Below are 24,388 nucleotides of genomic sequence, written 5' to 3'. Positions count from 1 at the left end.
TTGGCTTTCACATGTCAAAAAAGCAAATGAGAAGTAGGACTATGTAATGATAGGAGTGTCATTTGCCAAGTTTGTGTTGTCCCATTCTTGCAGTATTTTTTATACTTTTTGTTAAATTACCATTATTAGCATGGGTTCTTCATTCTTTTCCCTGATCAGGAACTTACCTGAAATAAATGCTGATAAGACCCTGGAAAGTGTGGGAACAGAGGAGAAGGATAGGACAGGCCCCCTTGTTCATTATGTGTAGGGAACCCCCAGGGAGGCTGAGTCATTTCAGAGAGACCCATGGGCCTCCCACACCCTCACTAGAACTGATTCCCTCTCCCTGTTTCGAACTGTCATCAGTCACCAAAGGAAACTGAACAGGGACACTTCGGAGGCTTTGGAGGTACGTGCTGGATCTATTGCCTGTAATTCAAAGCTGATTAAAGACCTACCCAGGCCATATTTACTGCTCTTTCTCGGCACTCACAGGTGTTATAGGTGGAGGCTGCACAGAACAAACCTGTTCTCAGGGATAATCTTTTTCTTAACTGTCGTCTTTCTGAATTTTGAAATTTAGTATAGCATTTTAAAGCACAAAACTTGTTAGCCAGATTCAGTTTGACCTGCATTTAAGATGTTTTCTGTGGTTCTATATCCAACCTCCCACTTCATCCCTTCTGACCTGGTTAATCACTCATGTCCTAGGGTAGAAAATATTCATCTAAACTAATCCCAAGAGAAGGAGTCTCAGGGGAGGGGAAGGGAAAGGAGATATCAGCTGATGAGGATGATAAATCCTACAGTGATAAAACAGCTTGACTCTTGAAAGCCAGGTGCTCAGTATAAGATCTCCAAGCCATTATGTCAGAAACCTCATCTACCTGTGGCTGAAACCCAGACTCTGAAGACCAAAGGAAGGAAGGACTTAACTACAAAAATAGAAAAGAGCTGTCTTCTAACAAAATTTAACCAAATAGCTTATTTCAGACTGATGAAGAAAGAGCTCAAATCTGCTTAAGCCATAGGAGCTGCTTATCAGCCTGGACCATGAGATTGCCACACGCCCAGCAATGATTTTCCACCTAGGCTGATGTTAACACTACCTGGGAGCATTTATAGCCTCCAAAGCCCAGACCAATAAGATCAAAGTCTCTGGAGGTGGGGCCTGGGCTTGGTACTTGTTAATGTTCCTCAGGTGATCTTAATGGTCGTCTAGGATTTTGCACTGTGGGGAGAATTAAGGTCAAGGTGTGGTGGCACCCAGCTGGCTCATGCCTGTTAAGAACTGGATGAGACTGGAAGCCAGATGTTAGTAATAAGGTCAGGACACCACTGACATGGTTTTTTTTTTTTTTAACATCTTTATTGGAGTATAATAGCTTTACAAAAGTATGTTATTTTCCGCTTTATAAAAAGGAAATCAGTTATACATATACATATGTCCCCATATCTCTTCCCTCTTGCATCTCCCTCCCTCTCCCTCCATGGAGGGTTTTTATCATAAATGGGTGTTGAATTTTGTCGAAAGCTCTCTCTGCGTCTATTGAGGTGATCATATGGTTTTTCTCCTTCAATTTGTTAATATGCTGTATCATGTTGATTGTTTTGCATATATTGAAGAATCCTTGCATTCCTGGGGTAAACCCCACTTGTTCATAATGTATGATCCTTTTAATGTGCTGTTGGATTCTGTTTGCTAGTATTTTGTTGAGGATTTTTGCACCTATGTTCATCAGTGATACTGGCCTGTAGTTTTATTTCTTTGTGACATCTTTGTCTGGTTTTGGTATCAGAGTGATGATGGCCTCGTAGAATGAGTTTGGGAGTGTTCCTTCCTCTGCTGTATTTTGGAAGAGTTTGAGAAGGATAGGTGTTAGTTCTTCTCTAAATGTTTGATAGAATTTGCCTGTGAAGCAAATTCCTGGGCTTTTATTTGTTGGAAGGTTGTTTTTTTTGTTTTTGTATTTTTGTGGTACACGGGCCTCTCACTGTTGTGCCCTCTCCCGTTGTGGAGTACAGGCTCCAGACGCTCAGGCTCAGCGGCCATGGCTCACGGGCCCAGCCGCTCCGCAGCATGGGGGATCTTCCTGGACTGGGGCCAAACCCATGTCCCCTGCATTGGCAGGTGGACTCTCAACCACTGCACCACCAGGGAAGCCCCTGTTGGAAAAGTTTTCATCACAATTTCAATTTCAGTGCTTGTGATTGGTCTGTTCATATTTTGTATTTCTTCCTGGTTCAGTCTCAGAAGGTTGTGCATTTCTAAGAATTTTTCCATTTCTTCCAGGTTGTCCATTTTATTGGCATATAGTTGCTTGTAGTAATATCTCATGATCCTTTGTATTTCTGCAGTGTCAGTTGTTACTTCTCCTTTTTCATTTCTAGTTCTATTGATTTGAGTCTTCTCCCTTTTTTTCTTGATAAGTCTGGCTAATGGTTTATCAATCTTGTTCATCTTCTCAAGAACCAGTTTTTAGTTTTATTGATCTTTGCTATCATTTCATTCATTTCTTTTTCACTTATTTCTGATCTGATCTTTATGATTTCTTTCCTTCTGCTAACTTTGGGGTTTTTTTGTTCTTCTTTCTCTAATTGCTTGAGGTGTAAGGTTAGGTTGTTTATTTGTGGGTTGTGTAGGTTTCCTGGTGGAGGGGTCTAGTGCCTGTGTTCTGGTGGATGAGGCGGATCTTGTCTTTCTTGTGGGCAGGTCCACGTCTGGTGGTGTGTTTTGGGGTGTCTGTGACCTTATTATTATTTTAGGTGTCCTCTCTGCTAATGGGTGGTGTTGTGTTCCTGTCTTGCTATTTGTTTGGCATAGGGTGTCCAGCATTGTAGCTTGCTGGTCCTTGAGCGGAGCTTGGTCTTGGTGTTGAGATGGAGATCTCTGGGAGATTTTCGCCGTTTGATATTACATGGAGCTGGGAGGTCTCTTGTGGACCAGTGTCCTGAAGTTGGCTCTCCCACCTCAGAGGCACAGCCCTGAGGCCTGGCTGGAGCACCAGGAGCCTATCCTCCACACGGCTCAGAATAAAAGGTAGAAAAAGAAAGAAAGAAAGAAAGAAAGAAAAGAAAAGAAAGTTATTAATGTAAAAAATAAAAAATAATTATTAAGTAAATAAAAATTTTAAGTAAAAAAAAAAAAAAAACAGACAGAACCCTAGGAGAAATGGTTGGCATCTGTTCTTCACTCAGGACAGGGTTAAAGAACCAGCTGATTTGGGGGCTCTAGCTCACTCAGGCCTGGGGGGCGGGAGGTGTATGGAATGCGGGACGAGCCTGCATGGCAGAGGCCAATGTGACGTTGCACCAGCCTGAGGGGTGCTGAGTGTTCTCCCAGGGAAGTTGTCCCTGGATCACAGGATCCTGGCAGTGGTGGGCTGCATGGGCTCCAGAGAGGGGAGATGTGGAGAGTGACCTGTGCTTGCACACAGGCTTCTTGGTGGTGGCAGCAGCAGCCTTAGCATCCCATGCCTGTCTCTGGGGTCCTCGCTGATAGCCGAGGCTCGCGCCCGTCTCTGGAGCTCCTTTAAGCGGCGCTCTTAATCACCTCTCCTCGTGCACCAGGAAACAAAGTGGGAAGAAAAAGTCTCCTGTATCTTCTGCAGCTCCAGAGTTTTTCCCGGACTCCCTCCCGGCTAGCCGTGGCGCACTAGTCCCCTTCAGTCTGTGTTCACGCAGCCAACCCAGTCCTCTCCCTGGGATCCGACCTCCGAACCCCGAGCCTCAGCTCCCAGCCCCCGCCCGCCCCGGCAGGTGAGCAGACAAGCCTCTCGGGCTGGTGAGAGCTGGTGGCACCGATCCTCTGTGCGGGAATCCCTCCGCTTTGTGCTCTGCACCCCTGTTGCTGTGCTCTCCTCCGCGTCTCCAAAGCTTCCCCCCTCTGCCATCAGCAGTCTCCACCCGCGAAGGGGATTTCTAGTGGGTGGAAACCTTTCCAACTTCACGGCTCCCTCCCACTGGTGCAGGTCTCTTCCCTATTCTTTTGTCTCTGTTTTTTCTTTTTTCTTTTGCCCTACCCAGGTACGTGGGAAGTTTCTTGCCTTTTGGGAGGTCTGAGGTCTTCTGCCAGCGTTCAGTATGTGTTCTGTAGGAGTTGTTCCACGTGTAGATGTATTTCTGATATATTTGTGGGGAGGAAGGTGATCTCCAGGAGGAAGGTGATCTCCATGTCTTACTCTTCTGCCGTCTTGAAGCTCCTTCTGACATGGTATTAATAGCCAGAGATCTTGAATGTTGCCCCAGACTGCAGCTATAACTCTGGAGGATACTGACAAAGGAAAGCAAAGTTCCACTTGATTCTGAGCCAGACTTAGTGAAATCCCAACCTGCCTGCCTGCCTGCCCTCCATGCCTGTCTAATGGCAGATCTCTGGTTAAGGCCAGTGTGGCTGGAGTACGAAGTGAGGAGGAGGAGAAGGGACAAGATGAGGGGCAAGAGAAAGGCAGGCAGTGGACCATGGATGGGCTTGCTTTGATTTTATTCCAAGTGATAAAGGAAGTCATTGGATGGTTTATAAGATGCCATCTTATTTAACTGATTATTTGCTGTTTGGTTTTTTTTTTTGATGTTGCATATAGCTCTGTACTGAATATTCTTTACAAAAATCTTTGAACATATTGAAGGTAATTTTCTCTGGATAAACTCTTTCTGATAAAGTCGATCAAAACTTTTGAAATAGCCTTCTGGAAAGACAATTTATAATTCCAATAGAGTCATACTTTTATAATTATTAGTTATAATTCTGACAGAGATTAAGGAGAGCGTCTTTTTTTCCCACACCCTCCCCAACACAGAACACGTGATATTTTAAAATATACTTGTTGTGGGGGGTAGAATACCTTTCACAGGTGGAAGTGACACCTCAGTGCTTAATTTGCATTTATTTGGTTATTAATAATGTTGAAATTTTCCCCTATATTTTGTTCTTTTTTTCTATATTGAAGTGTTTATATTTTCCTTTATAAATCATATTGATTTATAAGAACCCTTTATTTATGACAGGTCTTAGCCTTTTGACATATATGTTGCAAATATTTTTTTCCCAGATTGCCACTTTTCTTTGAGTTGTTATGTATGGTTGGTACCATAAAAACCAAAGTTTTAGTGTTTTGTAATGAAATTTATCAGTTTTGTTCTTTCTGGTTTCTTTCTATACTTTATGTTTTTGAAGTCCTTTCCCATCCTAAAGTCAGAGAGTCACTCTATTTTCTCATGTTTTCAGTTTTTACATTGCTTGAGTCCATCCGGAAGTTATCTTGGTGGATGGAAAATTTTGTACTTTTAAACCATGGAGAATGGCAACAACAGCAGAAGGAATAGACCCTCTTTCATTATGGACAAATGGGCACAACTTAGCTATGGGATAACTCTTAACATTAATAGTGCAAGGAAAAGAGGTACAAATTTGATTACTTCTAAAAAACTGATGGAGTCATAATAGACTTCTGTTCATAAGGTAAAAAATCATCATTTTTTAAACCTGAAAACACAGAGTAATAGTCTGTGGTGAGGACAGATCACCCGAGTATGTTTTAAGAACAGCTTACAGTTATTAACAAGGTGGTAAATATTTTCTTTCACTTAAAATTCTTCAGGGTCACTAAAGATATAGCTAATAAGGGGGGAAAAACCATCAAAACTCTTATGAGTTTCTTGAATCTTATTTTCAAATCAGATTTATATCATTTAAAACACAGAGAAAATGTTTGGGGGAGGGCAGTTTGGCCCTATTAAAGTTTTAAGTGCTCAAATCCTTTGACCCAGCAGTTGTACTTCTGGAAATGTATCCTATGGATGTTGTCACGAAAGTACATGTACATAGAGGAAGATTCTTTGTAGCCCTGTTTATAATAGCAAGTAAAACACTGGGAACCACCTAAATAATCTATCAGCAGCAGACTTATAAAATAAGTTAAGGGTCATCTGTGAACTACCATGCGGCAGTTACAGAGAGTGAAGGGGGACTCCATGTGAAAAATGGCATAGAAAAATCTCAAAGATGCATCACTAGGTAAGAAGAAAGTAAGCTGAAAAGCAGGAAGTCTATAGTATGATTGCTTTTACGTAAAGAATAAAAGATCCATATGGATAATAGGTTGGTATATTCATATTTTTTCCCAAGTAGGATACATATAAGATCTAAAGAAAAGAAATTGATGGGGGTGTATTGTCTGAATTTTCCTACCATACACATCTATTAGTTTGATTTATATTATATTTTTAAATGCTGTGTTTATCTGGGTGATATAAATATAGATATTCTCTCCTGGTGTTGGCATCTAAAGAAACAAACAAAAACGTGATTGGCCAAAGTTCTAAAAGGTGTGTCTGTCTCTGGAATTATGTTAATCTTTTGGAGTTCGGGGTCCTTTGTTGTTAGCAAAATGCTGCACATCCTGTTCTCTTTCTATTTTTGTGCACCCTATTTTGTTTTTCATTTCCAACCATCACGGCCATGTTCAGGTTCACCCCAGCCCCTCTACTGTCCTGTGGGCTGCTGTTCTGAGACCTGCAAGGAGCCAATGGGAAAGCTGCTTATTGCAAGGTCCAGGCAGTGTCCCGTTCCTGCTTCCTGCTGAGGGACCTTTCCTCTAGGCCTTGCAGCATCTTTCCTAGGATTGGACCATCAATTTAGTGGACACCTCTGCTCCTTACTCTTCCTGTCATCTAATTTTAGGGAGATATGTTCTGTTATCGAGAAGACTGGATTTAGAGAGTTTTCTCCACTTATGAGCCCAACATGGTAAATTGAGAGCTTTCCCAGCTGCTGCCTCATTGGAAGTAGTCCCTCTGCAATGAAAAGTCCAAATGGGAGAGAAATATTTTGCATTTTCTCTCCTTATCATATCATTTAGTCACCTGGAAATGTCTTCCCTGGAAATTGAAGTAAATGAATATATTGGTTTTCCAGGCATTGATGAAGGTTCCAACCCAGCCTTGACCTATTCCTTTGGGATTGGGAAATGCTCCTGGATTTTGAAAGAGGCCTCTTGTTTTAAGAGTGGAGGGATTTGACACCAGAGTGTTTTGCATTTTCAACAGCTCATTTGTTCTGGGAAGTTTTGGCACTCGAGTGTGAAGGTGGCAAGATAATGTTCCGTGTGTCCTGTACGGAGTTCACGCAAAGCTAAAGAAATCTTAACAGCCAGAACGCATCTCTGTCCATGATAAAGTGCTCTGGAGTCAGGCTGTCTCAGTTTCAACCCCTGCTTGGCTACTTCTTGGCTCATGACCTTGAACAAGTTTACTCACCCTAGACTAGCCTTGACTATTCCTATCCATAAAATCAGGAATATTAAAGGTACCTACCTCAAAGTGTTCTGAGGATTAACTGAAGGGGAATCCTTAGAACAATGCCTGGCCCATAGGAAGCAGTCAGTAAACTTAGTTACTATCATTGTTATTATTGTTATCATCATTTTTTAAATTTATTTTTTATATCAGTAGGTCCTTGTTTTTTATCTATTTTATATATAGTAGTGTGTATATGTAACTCCAAATTCCTAATTTATTCCTCGCCCCACCTTCCCCCTTTGGTAACCATAAGTTTGTTTTCTGTGTGCGTCTGCTTCTGTTTTTTATAGATTCGTTTGTATTATTTTTTTAGATTCCACATATAATTGAGTCATATAGTATTTGTTTTTCTCTGGCTGACTTACTTCACCTCGTATGATATTCTCTAGATCCATCCATGTTGCTGCAAAGGGCAATATTTCATTCTTTTTTTTTTTAAATATCTTTATTGGAGTATAATTGCTTTACAAAGTTGTGTTAGTTCCTGCTGTACAACACAGTGAATCAGCTATATGTATACATATATCCCCATATCCCCTCCCTCTTCAGCCTCCCTCCCACCCTCCCTACCCCACCCCTCTAGATCATCAAAAAGCGTCGAGATGATCTCCCTGGGCTATGCAGCAACTTCCCACTAGTTATCTATTTTACATTTGGTAGTATATATATGTCAATGCTACTCTCTCACTTCGTCCCAGCTTCCCTTTCCCCACTGTGTCCTCAAGTTCATTGTCTACATCTGCGTCTTTATTCCTGCCCTGCCACTAGTTTCATCAGTACTGTTTTTTTAGATTCCATATATATGTGTTAGCATACGGTATTTGTTTTTCTCTTTCTGACTTACTTCACTCTGTATGACAGTCTCTAGGTCCATCCACCTCACTGCATATAACTGTTTCGTTCCTTTTTATGGCTGAGTAATATTCCATTGTATATATATGTGCCACATCTTCTTTATCCATTCGTCGATGGACACTTAGGTTGCTTCCATGTCCTGGCTATTGTAAATAGTGCTGCAATGACCATTGTGGTACATGACTCTTTTTGAATTATGGTTTTCTCAGGATATATGCCCAGTAGTGGGATTGCTGGGTCATATGGTAGTTCTGTTTTTAGTTTTTTAAGGAACCTCCATACTATTCTCCATAGTGGCTGTATCAATTTACATTCCCACCAACAGTGCGAGAGGGTTCCCTTTTCTCTACACCCTCTCTAGCGTTTATTGTTTGTAGATTTTTGATGATGGCCATTCTGACCAGTGCGAGGTGATACCTCACTGTGGTTTTGACTTGCATTTCTCTAAAGATTAGTGATGTTGAGCATCTTTTCATGTGTCTGTTGGCCATCTGTATGTCTTATTTGGAGAAATGTTTATTTAGGTCTTCTGCCCATTTTTTGATTGGGTTGTTTTTTTGATATTGAGTTGTATGAGCTTTTCATATATTTTGGAAATTAACCCCTTGTCAGCCACATCATCTGCAAATATTTTCTCGCATTTTGTAGGTTGTCTAGCACATGAAGTTGCTCTCCTTAGCACTGCAGAATCCTGGAGATAGGTGGAACCATAGAGCGAAGCTGGTCCAACTTGCTCGTATTACGTGCCGAATCTAAGGCCCAGAAACGATAAGGGACTAGTCTGAGTCACTGAGAGGTTAGTGGCAGAGCATCCATATGAAGGCACGTGTCCTGAGTCCCAGTTCAGTGCTCATGTGGCTTCATGGGGGGAATATCACAACTCGTTGAGGGTGGTGAAAGGGAGACTGCCTTCTGCAGGTGAATCTGATTATGTAATTTCTGGCATTTGGGACTTCCTCAGAGCTCTCAACCATTCTCCTTGTACAGACAGTGCTCATTCTTTTCACCATAGTGGGCTTATCAATATGGTACCAATAAGCAGATCTTATTTTCTGATGAGAGCTCTATCAGACTACTTTCCTTCTTGATCTCCAGAGAAGACCGCTAAAGGGAAGCACTCCTAGCAAACAGTTTGATATTATGACCATTAAAGCAAAAATGTAACTATATGTTTAAACAATTAGTTAAAGAGTAACAGTGTGGGCAGACCATAAAAATAGCCTTAAGATATAATTCATATGGATTATAAAGTATCTACTAAAGACTTTAAGCTGAAACTCTCCTGTGTTATGCATTTGACTTGGCAGTAACAGACTAGCAATATTAACTGTTAGGTGTAATTAGTAACAGTTTTACATCCAAGCTCTATATGGTGTTTCTTAAGATTTTAGGTGTGATATTATCCTTTCAAAAACCAGTCATGAAGTTTGAACTAATCAATGTCTTCTTTTCCTATTTAAAATTCTTTCTGTTGACTCTATAATTTCTGTTAAAAACAATACAAAGCAAGCACTTCCCTCCTTTACCAAAAGCTGGCAAGCTCAAGGCCAAGTAGTCAGGTGAATAAAAGAGAATTTACCTACGTGGAGATGCTGATCTAGACTAAGCAATGAGGGGTGAATATAGCTGTAGAATTCTCTGCTCCACGTGGTGGTGTTGAGGGTTGGGCGGGTGCATGGTGGGGTAGAACAGTGTGACTACAGGAAATCTAATTACTTGTCCTGTTGACCAAAGCCTTTTAAACTGACTCTAGATTCCGTTACTTAATTTTGTAAGATCAGAAAACTACATACGAACTTAAAACTTTTTAGTACACTCAACTACAAACCCAAGTGCCCGTTTATTTATAGTGGATGACATTGCAGGGAGCTTAACGAGTGTTATCTCTCCATTTAGGTAACTACTTTCAAAGCCTGAATATAATCAAAATCATAATGGGTGACCTCGAAGTCAGAGCCAGGAGAGAGGGTCTTAATATCTAATGGCATTGAGATCAGTTAACTGATCTCTAATGGGGATGTGTCTTGCTGAACAAATTCAGCATTCAAGTTAGCTGGACAGGCAGTTGGACGAAGCTGAGTGGGCACCTCTTTATTGTTTTATACCTGGTCACTCAGGTTCTCAGTTTTCAGACTGACCGTCTTCCTTTTGTTTCCTCAGACATATAAATGGCGTTGGTTCTACAGCAGCATTAAACTGGAGAGCAGAGGGAGTCTGCCTAAAGCTGCACCAGGGTGGACATGGGCTTCCTAACTACTTCTAATACCTGTCTTCCCATCATACTTATTAGCTGCCTTCGAACAGTGTCCTCCATTCTATATGGTGGCTCCTAGAGTACTGAGAGTTTACAGTTTCATAATGTTGCAATACTTCCAGAAAATACTTGCCAGGAAAATACGTAATTCACAGAAAGATGATGAAAGTGGCTTGCTAGGCCTCCCAGATCGTGGAAGGATCTGGAAATCTTCCTAATGGATTGAGGCCACTTCATTCCAGATGTCTCTTGAGGCACATTCCCCCTGAATAGTTTGCTACTGTCAGCTCGTTATGCTTTCCCTGGAATTTCTATTTCCCCCAGCCTTTCTCCCCAGAGTGAGCTTTCCATGATTCTTTCCCAGAATGAGATTTTTCAACTCTTGTCTTCTGTGCAAAGCCATAAAGGTTTATTCCATATGGGCTGACATCTTCAACAGAAAGATACTTCTGGTTTTGTGGACTGACGGCTAATGTGTTTTCAGTGAGGTGTTTTACTGCCATTGAAATCATGAGTGCAAATTCATGATGCACTTGAATGAGGGATCTGGACAGACAGGAACATGATGGGAGGAGAACAAGTATCTCATTCAAAGATTCTTACTGAGTGTCTGTTACGTGTCTCTACCATGCAACAGTCTAGACTTTGGAGATGCATGAGCCAATATCCTTGTCCTCAAGATGCCCATAGTTTGGTAGAGGGAGAAGATGTGTAAACAGTTAAGTGCATAAAGTCCTAAAGTGCTCGAGCTACTAATATAGAAAGATCCACAGCCCATGAAGGGAAGAAAGAAGGAAGGGGTGATGAATTCCCTTTGGAGGGAGCAGAAAAGTTCTCTGTACTTGTCAGAACTCTTTGAGCTGCAAGTGAGAGAAACACCACTCAAACTAGCTTAAGCAGAAGGGAGGTTATGAGTGTATATAATCTAGGAAGCCCACGGATGGTTCTGGCTTCATGCATAACTAGATCTGGGACTCAAACAATCTCACTTGGATCCTCCTTTCTCTTGTCTTCCAGCTCTGCTTCTCTCTGTGGGTTAACCTTTCTCCAGCATGGATGTGTTTCTTCCATGTGTCTTGGGAAAATTGCCACTCAGATAGACATCATCCCAGCTTAACCTTAGTGAAAAGGGAGTTTTCTCTCCCAGTATTCATGTGTCTATTCCTAGAAATGTCTCTTCTTGGTTCTGCTTTGGTCCTTTAGCTGCTCCTTGGACCAGTCCCTACTGCAACGAGATAAGGTAGTTTGATTGTCCTAACCTGTATCACACACAAGTCCTGGTGGCAGGAATGAGCTGGGCTATATGTGACTAATCATAACTGGCGTTTCCACCACCATTTATAGTGAGGGTATGTGGGTTCCCTGATGGAAGAAAGACTGGGCAGGTGGTTGCTCAAGCTTTATGGATATTTAAGCTGTGTTGTCAAAGAGAAAAAGGTTTTCATTAGATGAAGGAGTGAGGGAAATCCATTATTGTTAGAGGAAGCAGTAAGAGTAAAACCAGGAAGGCATGAACCCACCTGGCAGATCAGGACACTTCAGATCGTGTGTTGATGTTGGAGCATATGATTAGGGGGGTCAGGGCTTGAGATGAAACTGTGGGATACAGAGGGCCCTCCTGGCCATGGGAAGGAACTTACTATTTGCACTGTAGGCAATGAGAGACATTTCTGGGATTTTAGGCCAGGGATGGAAGCAGTCAGATTTCCATTTTAGAATATCACTAAAGCAGAGGGTGACTTACTCAGAGCCAAGCCTCAGAGGCAGGAAGGATAGTGAGGAAACCACTGCAGTAATCCAGGTGGAAAGAGAGTATGAACAGTTCAGCGCTATAGCATGCGAAAGATACTGATGTAGAGTAGTCTACGTGGGGGTGGGGTGGGAAGATAAAGGAGGGAATGTTAAGGTTGTAATAAAGGTTCTAGTGGGGAAGTAGAAGGCGTGGAAAATGACGAGCAGTATCATCAGGACTTGGTCTTTTAAGACAGTGGAGTGTCTAGAATAAATCAGATTTCCAACTTGGGTCATGTCATTTTCTGAGATGAGGAATACAGAAGGAACAGGTGTGAGAGTAGGGGAGGAGGGATGGCTGAGAGGATGACTCAAGGGTTAGGTTTGAGGCACTGGACATGAACATTTGGCAGTTGGATAGGGGAACCTGGAGCTCAAAGGAGAGATCTAGGCTGAAAATATAGATCTGCTAGTTATCTATACTGATATTGTATAGGTTGTATAGTTGATGAGAGTAAAGAAAATCATGTAGGCTGAATGTCTACATTTAGACATTTGAGAAGGAGTGAGAAGAGAACCCAAGAGCTAGTGGTTTTGCCTTGATTAAGGGAAGGAGAAGTCTGGGAAGCAGCAAGCTCGCCAGGTAAGGAGCATGGCCTGGACCAAGCAAGCAAGCGTCAGGAAGCCAATGGTGGCCCCCTCGAACTTGCTGTATGTACTATGGCTCGTATCTAACTCTGTACACAGGCTGATTGCACATCTTACCTCTTGTCCAGTCAGGAGTGATTTCAAGACCTAACTCCATCACTGTGGAAGGGGACATAAAGGATCCCACAATAGCCATAGCCTTAGCCTTGTGACAGGGCTAAGCCCAGAGTCTTCATCAGATAGAACACAGATGAGAACATGCTGATACTGATGCCTGGTTGCATATGTTTTTGTTTTTGTTTTTGCGGTACGCGGGCCTCTCACCGCTGTGGCCTCTCCCGTTGCGGGAACAGGCTCCGGACGCGCAGGCCCAGCGGCCATGGCTCACGGGCCCAGCCGCTCCGCGGCATGTGGGATCTTCCCGGACCGGGTCACGAACCCGCGTCCCCTGCATCAGCAGGCGGACGCTCAACCACTGCGCCACCAGGGCAGCCCCTGGTTGCATATGTTAACAACTCTTTGATTTCTACCTTCAACCCAATATGGAGTTTCCTCAGGGAAGATGTGAATACAGAATAAGTGGGAAAGCACCACTTTCCCCCGTTGCCCGTTCCTGCACCAGCGCTCTCTGTGTGGCTCAGAGCCAAGATACCATATTGCCCCACCCTCTAGATCTTATTAGACCTGAGCCTCATCAACTCTATTTGTATTTGTCCTTTTCTTCCCAATCTGAGTGGAACAGCTCTGAGCTAGGATGGGCTTGTTAGTTCATCCATCCCCACCATACCCCAGGGTGAATGTTGTATCCTCCTAAGACATTTTTAAAATGTATTTTTTACTGAGGTATAGTTGATTTACAATGTAATGTTAATTTCTGGTGTACAGCAAAGTGATTCAGATATATATATCCATTCTTTTTCATATTCTTTTCCATGATGGTTTATCACAGGATATTGAGTATATTTCCCTGTGCTATACAGTAGGACCTTGTTGTCTGTCCATTCTATGTAGAATAGTTTGCATCTGCTAACCCCAAACTCCCCCACCCCCCTTATATATATATATATATATATATATATATTCCATTGTATATATACAGACACAGCACATCATCTTTATCCATTCATCTGTCAGTAGACATTTAGATTGTTTCCATGTCTTGGCTATTGTAAGTAGTGGTGCTGTGAACACTGGGGTGCATGTATCTTTTCAAATTATAGTTTTGTCTGGATACATGCCCAGGAGTGGGATTGCTGGATCATATGGTGACTCTATTTTTAGTTTTTTGAGAAACCTCCAGACTGTTTTCCATAGTGGCTGCACCAATTTACATTTCCACGAACAGTGTAGGACTTCTTTCTAAGACATGTAATGATCTTTTCATCCAGAGGTCAGCAAACTATGAAGATGGGCTAAATCTGGCCCCCACCTGTGTTTGTCAATGAAGGCTCATTAGAACACAGACACGCTCATTTATTTATAGATTGTCTACAGCTGTTTTTGTACTGCAATGGCAGCACTGAGTAGTTGCAACAGAGACTGTATGTCCCACAAAACCTAGAATGTTTACTATCTGGCCATTTACAGGAAATGTACCCCAATTCCTATTAATCCATCCTATATACCAGTGCCAGATAATGTTCCTAAAATGCCATTTCACCGTATTACCCTCTTGCTTAGCACCCTACAATGAGGTTACATTGTCCGTGTAATAAAATCCAAGCTTCTTAGCCTGGCATCCAAGGCCCTCAGAGGTCTAGTCCTAGCCAGTCTTTTGAATCATCGATCTCTATTCCTAAAGGCAAGCCCTGCACTTGAGTTTTATTTCTCTCCTCGTTGTCCCTGGAATATGCAGTGTATTTCTGCCCTTACTCACACATTCCTTGGAATGTGCTGCCCATTAATCTGTATTGACCTAATTCCTACCTTAGTTAGTTCCTTAAAGAACTAACTTAAAACCTGCATCTTTCATGATCATATTTGTTCACAGTGACCACCAATGAGTCTACTCATATAAAGATTCCCCGCTTGTACCATCTGGTGATATTTCTTCTCTTCAAAGCATGGTTCACCAATATGATGGAGGGCATTGTGCAGAGTGAGAACTTTATATGAACAAAGGCTCAGAGGTGGGAAAGCCTAGGAAGGATTTGCAAATGACCAGATCTGTAATTAGAACATTGTCTTTGTACATTCAGTCTTCTCTAATGAAATACCATAGACTGGGTGGCTTATAAACAACTGAATTTTTTTTCTCACAGTTCTAAGAAGTCTTAGAAGTCTAAGATCAAGGCACCCACCAATTTGGTGTCTAGTGGGGGCCTGCATCTGGTTCACAGGCAGCTGTCTTGCTGTTGTGTCCTCACACTGTGGAAGGGGTGAAAGAGCTCTCTGGGGTCTCTTTATGAGAGCACTGATCTCATTCATGAGCTCCACCCTCATGACCTAATCACCTCCCAAAAGTCCCACCTCCTAATACCATTATCACCTTGGGGATTAAGTTTCAAAATACGAATTTTGGGGAGAACACAAACATTCAGTCTGTAGCACACACAGAACTCAATTAACATGGATGGAATTATTGAGTCATCAGCATCTTGTACCCGTGACATACTATGTTTTTCTTTGATTCTTTTTTTAAAAATTAATTAATTGCTGCGTTGGGTCTTCGTTGCTGCGCACGAGCTTTCTCTAGTTGCAGCAAGCGGGGGCTGCTCTTCGTTGCGGTGTGCGGGCTTCTCATTGCGGTGGCTTCTCTTGTTGCAGAGCATGGGCTCTAGGTGTGCAGGCTTCAGTAGTTGTGGCACGCAGGACCAGTAGTTGTGGCTCGTGGGCTCTAGGGTGCAGGCTCAGTAGTTGTGGCACACGGGCTTAGTTGCTTCCCGGCATGTGGGATCTTCCTGGACCAGGGCTCGAACCCATGTGCCCTGCATTGGCAGGCAGATTCTTAACCACTGTGCCACCAGGGAAGTCCCCGACATACTATGTCTTGATTCTGGATTTAAATATAGGACAACTCCGTACCTTGATAGACTGTGGGAATGAAAGACAGTAAACCTACTGTTGAGAAATTCTAGAATTTCTGAGTAGTATTCCATCGTATATATGTACCATATCTTCTTTATCCATTCATCTGTTGATGGACATTTAGGTTGTTTCCACGTTTTGGCTATTGTGAATAGCGCGGCTATGAACTTAGGGGTGTGTGTATCTTTTTGAATTATAGTTTTGTCTGGGTACATGCCCAGGAGTAGGATTCATATGATAATTCTATTTTTAGTTTTCTGAGGAACCTCCAGACTGTTTTCCATAGTGGGTGCACTTACTTACATTCCTTTGAGTTGCTGGATAGGTGGGCTCTCCTCAGTGGTCCTCACTTTTCCCATCTGTTGCCATATATTGTGTGTTCTTGGACATCCTCTGGGATTAGCAGCATCAGTGATGCACCATGGATTGGAGTTCTTCGGTAACTAGTAAGTTCCTAAAATGTCCTCAGGCCTCACTTTGCCAGAGAGGTTATGTCCCTGACTTGGATATTATGTCCCAGTGGCTTGAGATTATAAGCTACTATTTCTTAAAAGTCTGTGCATTACACAGAAAAACTTGGTTATAACATAAATTATTACTATGTTGATTTGAATAGCAGTGGTACAAGCACATCCCCAGAAACATAGCAACTACATAAAATAAAAGTTTCCCTTAACACAGAGCAGAAGAACCAGGCTTTTACATTATTGTCTTCTCCAGGATTTGGCTGTTGTAGTGTAAAATGCCATTATGTCTTGTCCAACAAGTTTCCCCTGCATATGTGAGTAAGGGAAATAATCCATTGCAGTAAATGTCTCAAAAAACCACCCCCATATGCACTTTGGAAACAAAACACTGAACAAGTAAGGTATCATAAGGACAATCCTTTCTATTCTTCAATTAATCACTTTTATGTGATGTTTATTGTCTATATTGGAGATGTATAGAGAAGAAAAATAATAAGCATACTCTCCAATGGAACAGTTATGCTCTGAATACAAGGGAAATACATCCCTTTAAAACCAGTTTCTAGGCATTGCCTAGAAGTAAACATGTGACAGTAAGTTTAATGGCAAATAATATTTATTGAGCATTTACTGTGTGCCAGGTCATTGTTCTAGGTCCTTTGCATATATCATCTCATTTAATCCGTGCCCCAGCCATATGGTTTAGGTACAATTCTTACCTCCTCTTTATGCGAGAGAAGACTTAGACCCAGGGAGGTAAAAGGATTCGTCAGAGGTCACACAAGTAGCAAATAGAAAAGCTGGGAGGTGGACCCAGGCAGACCAAGTCTAGACTTCACATTTACCATAACCTCAGCAAGCCCTCCCAACATGAAGTGCTCCCTCCAAGATGAATTTAAACAAACATCACCCATCTAATTTGCATTGTTTGGTAGGTCCAACTGGATGATTTGTCCTATAAAATTTGAAATTGCGTTGCATTATTTATAGGTAGTATTTTGATAACAGGAATCTAACCCCAGAATTTCCCACTGTTTATTCTATCATCTTTGCAGTTGAAAACAACCTCTGTCTTCACAATTGAGACATTTTTATTCTTTGTCTCTGAATTAACACTGCACAGAACATGACTCTGTGTGTGTGTGCGTGCATGTGTGCATGCGTGTGTGTGTGTGTGTGTGTGTGTGTGTGTGTGTGTGTGTGTGTGTAGAAGCTGCCTTTTCTTCTGGATTAAATTGTTGCAGCTTGGCTGAGTGAAGAGAATTTCTCCCACTCACCGAGCCCACAGCAGACATGTTAAGAGAAGGCTGCTGCTTACAACACACCCAGACACGAAGGGGCAGGTGACAACAGTGTGTGTGCCCAGCATCTCTGGAAGGGTCTCTACAGATGTGTACAGCTGCTGCTGCTTCCTACCTTCAGATTCCTGGAGCCAACACCCACCCACTCTTACAGCCTCTCTCTCTCTCTTTTTATTTTCAAGGAAAAAAGAAAGAGGCAGACGGAAATAGAAGGCAAGCGCCAAGAGCTGGACGAGCAGATACTTCTGCTGCAGCATTCCAAGGTAAGCAGCTGATCCCACAAACCTGTTCCATTATTAGACATGCAGATCACACGCCAGAGAGCTGGGCAGAGCCTGCCCTGGTGTGAAGGTGCCGCCGCGGGCTGCACCAGCCCTTTTTCATTGTCAGGAAACCATCTCTGGGCTTGTGAATTTCTCAAATTCAGGGCATTGTTACAGCATTCCAATTTCTGCAAGCATGATGAGCTGATAGGTGCCTGTGGATGGGTTGGGGGTGTGTGTGCCTGTGAACTGTGGTGGTTATATATAGAAATTGGAGAATTTCCACATGGTGGGTGAGGCAGTGATCCAGGGCTGTGTCTCCAAAACATAGATGGGGTGTGTGTGTGTGTGTGTGTGTGTGTGTGTGTGTGTGTGTGTGTGTGTGTGTGTGTATACAGAGGTTCCCAAAGATACATTTAACATGCTCTTTACTAAATTAAAAATATTAATCTTTTATTTCTTGATCTGGAGAAAAGGGAGATAAGAGCAGTGTGTGGTCTGATAAATGAGCAGTGCTGGGCACTTCAGGTTATTCACGTGTTTTCTTTCTACTTTAACAATTTTGAAAGTGTCCTGTTAGAACACTGTCAAAGACAGTATTGAAATGATTTGACTTGATTGGTTTCTATTGCACCATGAGAGAGAGAGAGAGAGAGAGAGATGCTTATTTATTTATTTTTCTTTAAAACATAATGCACTTAAGCATCATAATTGATGACAACCCAGGAGAAAGCTCTGTCACTGTCACAAGGACCTCACTGGTTGCAGAATGTTGCTTTCTGCAGGCTCAGAGAATAGTATGACCAGTGGCCAGCTGGGAGTCGCTGCTTGCTTTCCACCGCTCCTGGGCTTTTTTAGAAAAACCCTCTCGTGCTCACACCAAGTTGCCGTGACATTATATGTACAGAAACTGCATCGCTCAGAGGGCTAGTTGGGAAGGTGGGGCTGACTCTCCAGGTGATGCTAGGTGTGGATTATTTTTTAACAAGATGAACCTTCATGGTTGCGTTTCCCATTCTTTTCTAGAAGACGGGGTTGTGCTGAATGAATCCTCAGAATAAAATTATCAGCAGGCGAGTTCCTGATCTTAAATAGCAGCATGAGGGGATGTAGGGACGTGTGTATGCATATGGCTGATTCGCTTTGTTGTGCAACAGAAATTAACACAGTATTGTGAAGCAATTATACTCCAATAAAGATCTATTAAAATAAAAAAAATAAATAGCAGCATGACCTAAATCTGCTTCACATATTTATCAGTTCACCATTAGCTTGAACCAGAGAAAGGTGTTTTAAAGGAAGAATGGCAGCACGATACCGAGAATATTGCCTGTTTCTTTCTGCTCATCGTGTAAATCCATTTATGGACCTTTCTTTGTAGGAAGCTTGCATCTACCCTGTATGCCACTACTCTTTCCTTACCACATTCCTGAGGGAGGATTGAGGGCCAAAGTTAGCATCCTCTTCTTACAGAGAGGGGGGGGCTTAAACACACTTAATAGAACCGAGTGAATTGTTCAAGGTCAATCTGGACAGAGCTGGATCTCTGGCTCAGAGTATAGTCAACTCACTCCTTATTAGAGACCAAAATATATTCAACCTCATCATATTCTTGCTTAAAAGGTGAACTTTTGAACAAGAAGAATGAAAGAATGAGAGGCTGTTTTTGACTAGACAGACTCTCTCCTCTTTCAGCTCAATGCGGTTCTTTGCTTCTGCATTCCTTGAATCAAAAGTCTGGCAATGTACGTCAGCAGATCAAGTTTCTTTTGTCTTACCTTTTATCTTTCTGGGTGTCAGATAAGATACCAAGGATTCATTCATTGCTGATCCAGTCCAGTGTTACAATATTCTTTTCATATTCCATCTGTCCGTTTTTCATCCATCCAATCAACAGAAACAACAGTACAGATGACTTAGTATTGCATGGGGAAGCAGTGAGATTCCTTCAAAGACTTAGAAACAAGGGAATAAGATAGTTCTCTATGGTTATCCTGCTAAAATTCTCACACAGTTGATGAGATTGACTATTTAAGGGAACACCCAGGACTTTCACCAAGGTTACCTTGCTATACCTGGGGAGAAAAGATTGGAAATGATGGAAATTTAATAAGTGGAGACCAGTGCATTATAATTTCTCTTACTAGGGAGGACCTCTGTGGTAAGGGTGGACCACTAGCCTTGAACAAGGAAAAAGGGAAGCTCAGAGGTTGCAAAGGTGGTCTATTGGGTGCTACCCTGGAGAGGGACCCCAGCTCTGGGAGGCCCCGAGTGTCTCTGCTCTGGTGAAGTGGCGTCTGTGGTAAGGTGAGGACAGTCACTGACCTCACCGTGATGCAGGTGACACTTCCCTCATGAGTCTGCCTCTCTTTGTTCTGTGTCCATCCTCCCCCAAATAGAGTTATTTTAATAATAAGGAGGGTGGTGCCTGATTGAGAGAGATAGATGATCACTTCAGGCACGAGAAATGAGTATGTTCTACCTTCAATCAGTTAACTGTTGACTGACCTTAAATAATGGGAGTCGTCTTCCCTGTGATCATTGTTCAGGGCTTAGCAGCCTCACCCCCGGATGGTAGTAAATACATTGAGGTTATAGTTCCCCCGTGAGCTCTTGGTAGAGACTCAGCCAGCTTCCTGATGGCAGCATAGCAGCCATGTCATCCCCGTGTCCATTCTCAATAATAGTCATCATTTTCTTTCAGTGCCCAATATGTGCCTTTAAATACATCCCCTCAATAATGACCACATAGTAGATACTACTCTCCCCATCCTACAGGTGAGGAAACAAACTGGTGAGAACAAGTTAATCTGCCCAAGAACAGGGAGACTCTGAGTGGGGGAGCCCGATTGAACCCCAGCACTGTCTCGATAACCATGCTTTCTCCAGGACACTGTTTCCTCCAAATGACATAATTAGTCTAGAAAGATGTCAATTACTATCATCACTGCCTCTTTTACTCTAAGTATATTTTCATGGGCTCTGGAAAGTTTGGACCATGTGGAGATGTGCCACAGTGATGATTCGTAGTTCCTTGAAGTAGAAAATATTAAGAAATATGTCAGGAATTGCTATTTATTTTAGCATTTTTCAAAATTCCAGATGTGCTCTAAGAAAAATTATTCTCAGTGCAAAGTTAAATGGAAAAGCATTAGAATTTGATTTCATATTTATTAAGATATAATTCTCATTATCAAATAGTCTTTAGATGTGTATTCTCATGCAATGAGCTACGAATTATTTAGACAGATTGACTGGTCTCTTGTCAAAACAAATAAATTTTGCAATGCAATCATCTTGATACTTGTATATTTGACTAATATATTTCCTAATTGCAATAGTTAGGGCTATATAGTAACTCCACAAAATGGAATATCATTACTTTTTATATGAATGATAAGCAAATTCTATAAGGCGATGACGAAAATGTTAAATTTTAGCTGCTACACCCCAGTGATTAGGAAACCTCCAGGTACTTTGACGTCCTAGCCAAATTAAACTCAGATTTCTTTTTATAAGATCCTTAGCTGTATTGAGTATCTGACATTTGTGATGCGAGAATTTCCAAGAAATGCTCACATATGGGACCAGTAGGCAGTTTTAATAGCCGTATTACTTTTGCTGATAATAAAAGGAAGGAATGTATGATCATTGCAAGAGTGAAATTCAAAAGTACAGCAAAATATAAAGAAAAACATATCAATTGTCTGCTCTGCACCCAGATATAGCCCAATATATTTTTATGGATTAAGATATGGAACCCTCACCACAGGCCTCATCAGCCTGTGAGTAAAATGAAATTATATTAACATTAGTCTCCAAAATGCATTAGCCTTTATCTCTTTTTTGATTTTTGTATATGGGTTCTTTTAAATTCTCATACAAAATTTTATAATTTTTATGAAATCACATGTAACATTCATTTACTTTATAATTTCTGACCTTGATGTCGTCCTTGGAAAGAACACCTTCATCTTGAACACTTATCTATGATGTTTCTTATACTTCAGTAGTTTTAGGATTAAAATCTAGAATTTATTTTCCTGTAAGGAATAAGATAGGAATAACTTTACTTTTTACTGATGGTGAGACAGTTGCTTCAACATGATTTGTTGATTAATTCATCCTTTTCCCCACTGATTTAAATGTCTTCTTTATTATATACATATTTCTCACTTACACTCGAGTCTGCTATTTGTGGGTTCTTTTTATTCCATTAATCTGCCATTCCTGGGCCAACTCCATTCTCTTTAATCCCCCTTGCCTTTTAATATATTATAATATCTCATAAAGCAAGAGCCATCATTTTTCTTCTTCTGAAAAACTGTCTTGGCTTTTAATTCCATGGAAACAATTACTTATTTTTATTGTTTTTATTATGTGACTTGTGATCATGTGAGTTTAAAACAATAAATCAACTATTGGATTATACCAGACAGACTGAATTTAATATTCCCTTTTGCCCCTTGGTTGAATTGCCAGAGATCTGTCTCTTTCATTGGTCATTTCAAGGTCCCAGCAAGAAAAGGCACTCAGTACATATTGCCACATGAATCCCTTTGGGACTGTCACATTTATAAAGGTTTGTATAACATAGTCAGCGTGGTCAGAATCCAGTTGCTAATAACCACATCTTCAATACATAAGCTGTCTTTGAATTATTTATTCATGAGCAGGAACCCTGACTAGAGTTTTTTCCTAATCCAAGCCATGAAAATTGTCATTATATTTTAAAAACCACAGCCTTTTCTCTCCAGAAGACTGAATGGAAAAAAAAAAAAATCAAGGAATGAATTGTGACCCTGCGAGATATTTATTGTCAACCCACCAAGGTCATTTGCTGAATAGCCCGAAGGTATCAGGAGCCTTGCTTGCAAAGACATTACAGTGTTTCTCACTATTGTGAACCGTTCAAACTAATTTTAGACTTTTCTTGGTTGTTAGTCTGTGCAAAAGGCCAAGTTCAAATTTGAAAATATTGACCAGGCAGGCAGGGGACAAGATGTAAAGGAACTTTATGTCTCATCCTTTTCCCCATCACGTCTCCCCCAGGCCCCGTAAACAGAGCTTGAGTGGAAGTTAAAACTTGGTTTCTTCTATCGGAAGTCTTGGATCGGCTTTTGTGTGGCCTGAATCACGTAACAAAACCAAAGATCTTATTGGGAGTCAATGTGGGGGAAGGGATGTGATCGGGGGAGGGGAAGGAGAATAGAGAAGGGGACACAAGTGCATGAGAACACATCACAACCATTGTGCCACCCTATGTTTAAGCCATTTTTTATTAGGAGATGGAATTTAGCCAGATTCCCAACATCACCCACTAACGCAGCCAATGTCAGCTTTAGCCCGATTACAGGTGGATGAATGATTTGGAGTAAAAAGTAAAATCACAACAATATAAGAAGAAATCACAGATAAAAGTCTTAGAATGAGAAAGTCTTGGCTAATTTTTACACCAAAGCCAGAACTATAAGGTAAAAAGGATTGCTAGAGGGCTTCCCTGGTGGCGCGGTGGTTGAGAGTCCACCTGCCAATGCAGGGAACACGGCTTCGTGCCCCGGTCCGGGAAGATCCCACATGCCGCGGAGCGGCTGGGCCCGTGAGCCATGGCCGCTGAGCCTGCGCGTCCGGAGCCTGTGCTCCGCAATGGGAGACGCCATAACAGTGAGAGGCCTGCGTACCGCAAAAAAAAAAAAAAAAGATTGCTAGATAATGACTTTATAAAAATGACAAATGAACAGAAAAAGGTTTCAAAACTTACTAATTCATCTCCCACTTTCCACTGTCCCCCACTCACACCGGACACTCCTCACTGCTTAGCTGGATCACCTTGAAAAGTTGCTTTAGCTTAGTTACCTTATCTGTAGATTAAAAAAGTTTGATTGGACAATCTTGGAGGTCACCAAACTCTGTCCCACTTCCCAGCTATGACATTTGTCATCCCTCCACCTTGAATGCCCTTCCTGTCATCTTAGATCTCAGCTCAAACGTTTAAGTACTCAGAGAGATCTTTCCCACCTAAAGTGTCCTCCCTCAGTCCCTGTTTGTCACATCATCCTGCCGACCTCCTGCCAGGCATGTATCATAGTCTGAAATAATCTTGCATCCATGTTTATTAGAATGAAGACTTGGTGAGAGTGGGGACTTGCCTGTCTTCCTGAGAGGTGTCTTCAGACCTGGCGGAGTGCCTGGCATGTAGGGGATGGATGGGGACCCTGCTGTTCCTGAGATGGGGAATGCAGGAGGAGAGACAGGTTTGCAAGAGGATGAGTAGTTCCTTTTGGCTAGCCAGCGGGAAAGCTTATTGCATTCCTCAGCCATTTGGGTAGTCCTTATGCAGTGCTACTCAGACTGTGGTCCTCGGTCTGGCGACATCAGTGACAGTATCACCTGGGAGCTTGTTAAAATTCAGACTCCCAGGCCCTATGCCCAATTCACAGAGTCAACATCTCTGGGGACAGGGCCCTGGAATCTGTTATAGCAGGCCCTCCTGGGAATCCTCATACAGACTGTAAGTTTGAGAGGCTCTGTTCTAATTTTGTTTTCCGAGGCTGGACCGGC

At 42.0% G+C, this 24,388-nt stretch overlaps 1 protein-coding gene across 2 annotated transcripts in view; it reads left to right on the top strand.

The window, feature by feature from the left end:
* Window positions 1-24,388, top strand: part of PALM2AKAP2 (PALM2 and AKAP2 fusion) — a 348,936-nt gene that overhangs the window by 57,227 nt on the left and 267,321 nt on the right. For both annotated transcript variants that reach the window (XM_024757285.1, XM_024757288.1), the window contains exon 2: window positions 17,747-17,827. In XM_024757285.1, the coding sequence (XP_024613053.1) occupies window positions 17,747-17,827 (81 nt within the window). The remainder of the gene's footprint in view (window positions 1-17,746; window positions 17,828-24,388) is intronic.

The sequence above is a fragment of the Neophocaena asiaeorientalis genome, unplaced genomic scaffold (genome assembly GCF_003031525.2).
Source record: "Neophocaena asiaeorientalis asiaeorientalis breed wild unplaced genomic scaffold, Neophocaena_asiaeorientalis_V1.1 scaffold432, whole genome shotgun sequence".
NCBI lineage: Eukaryota > Metazoa > Chordata > Mammalia > Artiodactyla > Phocoenidae > Neophocaena > Neophocaena asiaeorientalis.
Note: the sequence above shows the minus strand (reverse complement) of the source record. Positions and strands in the feature narration are given on the sequence as shown.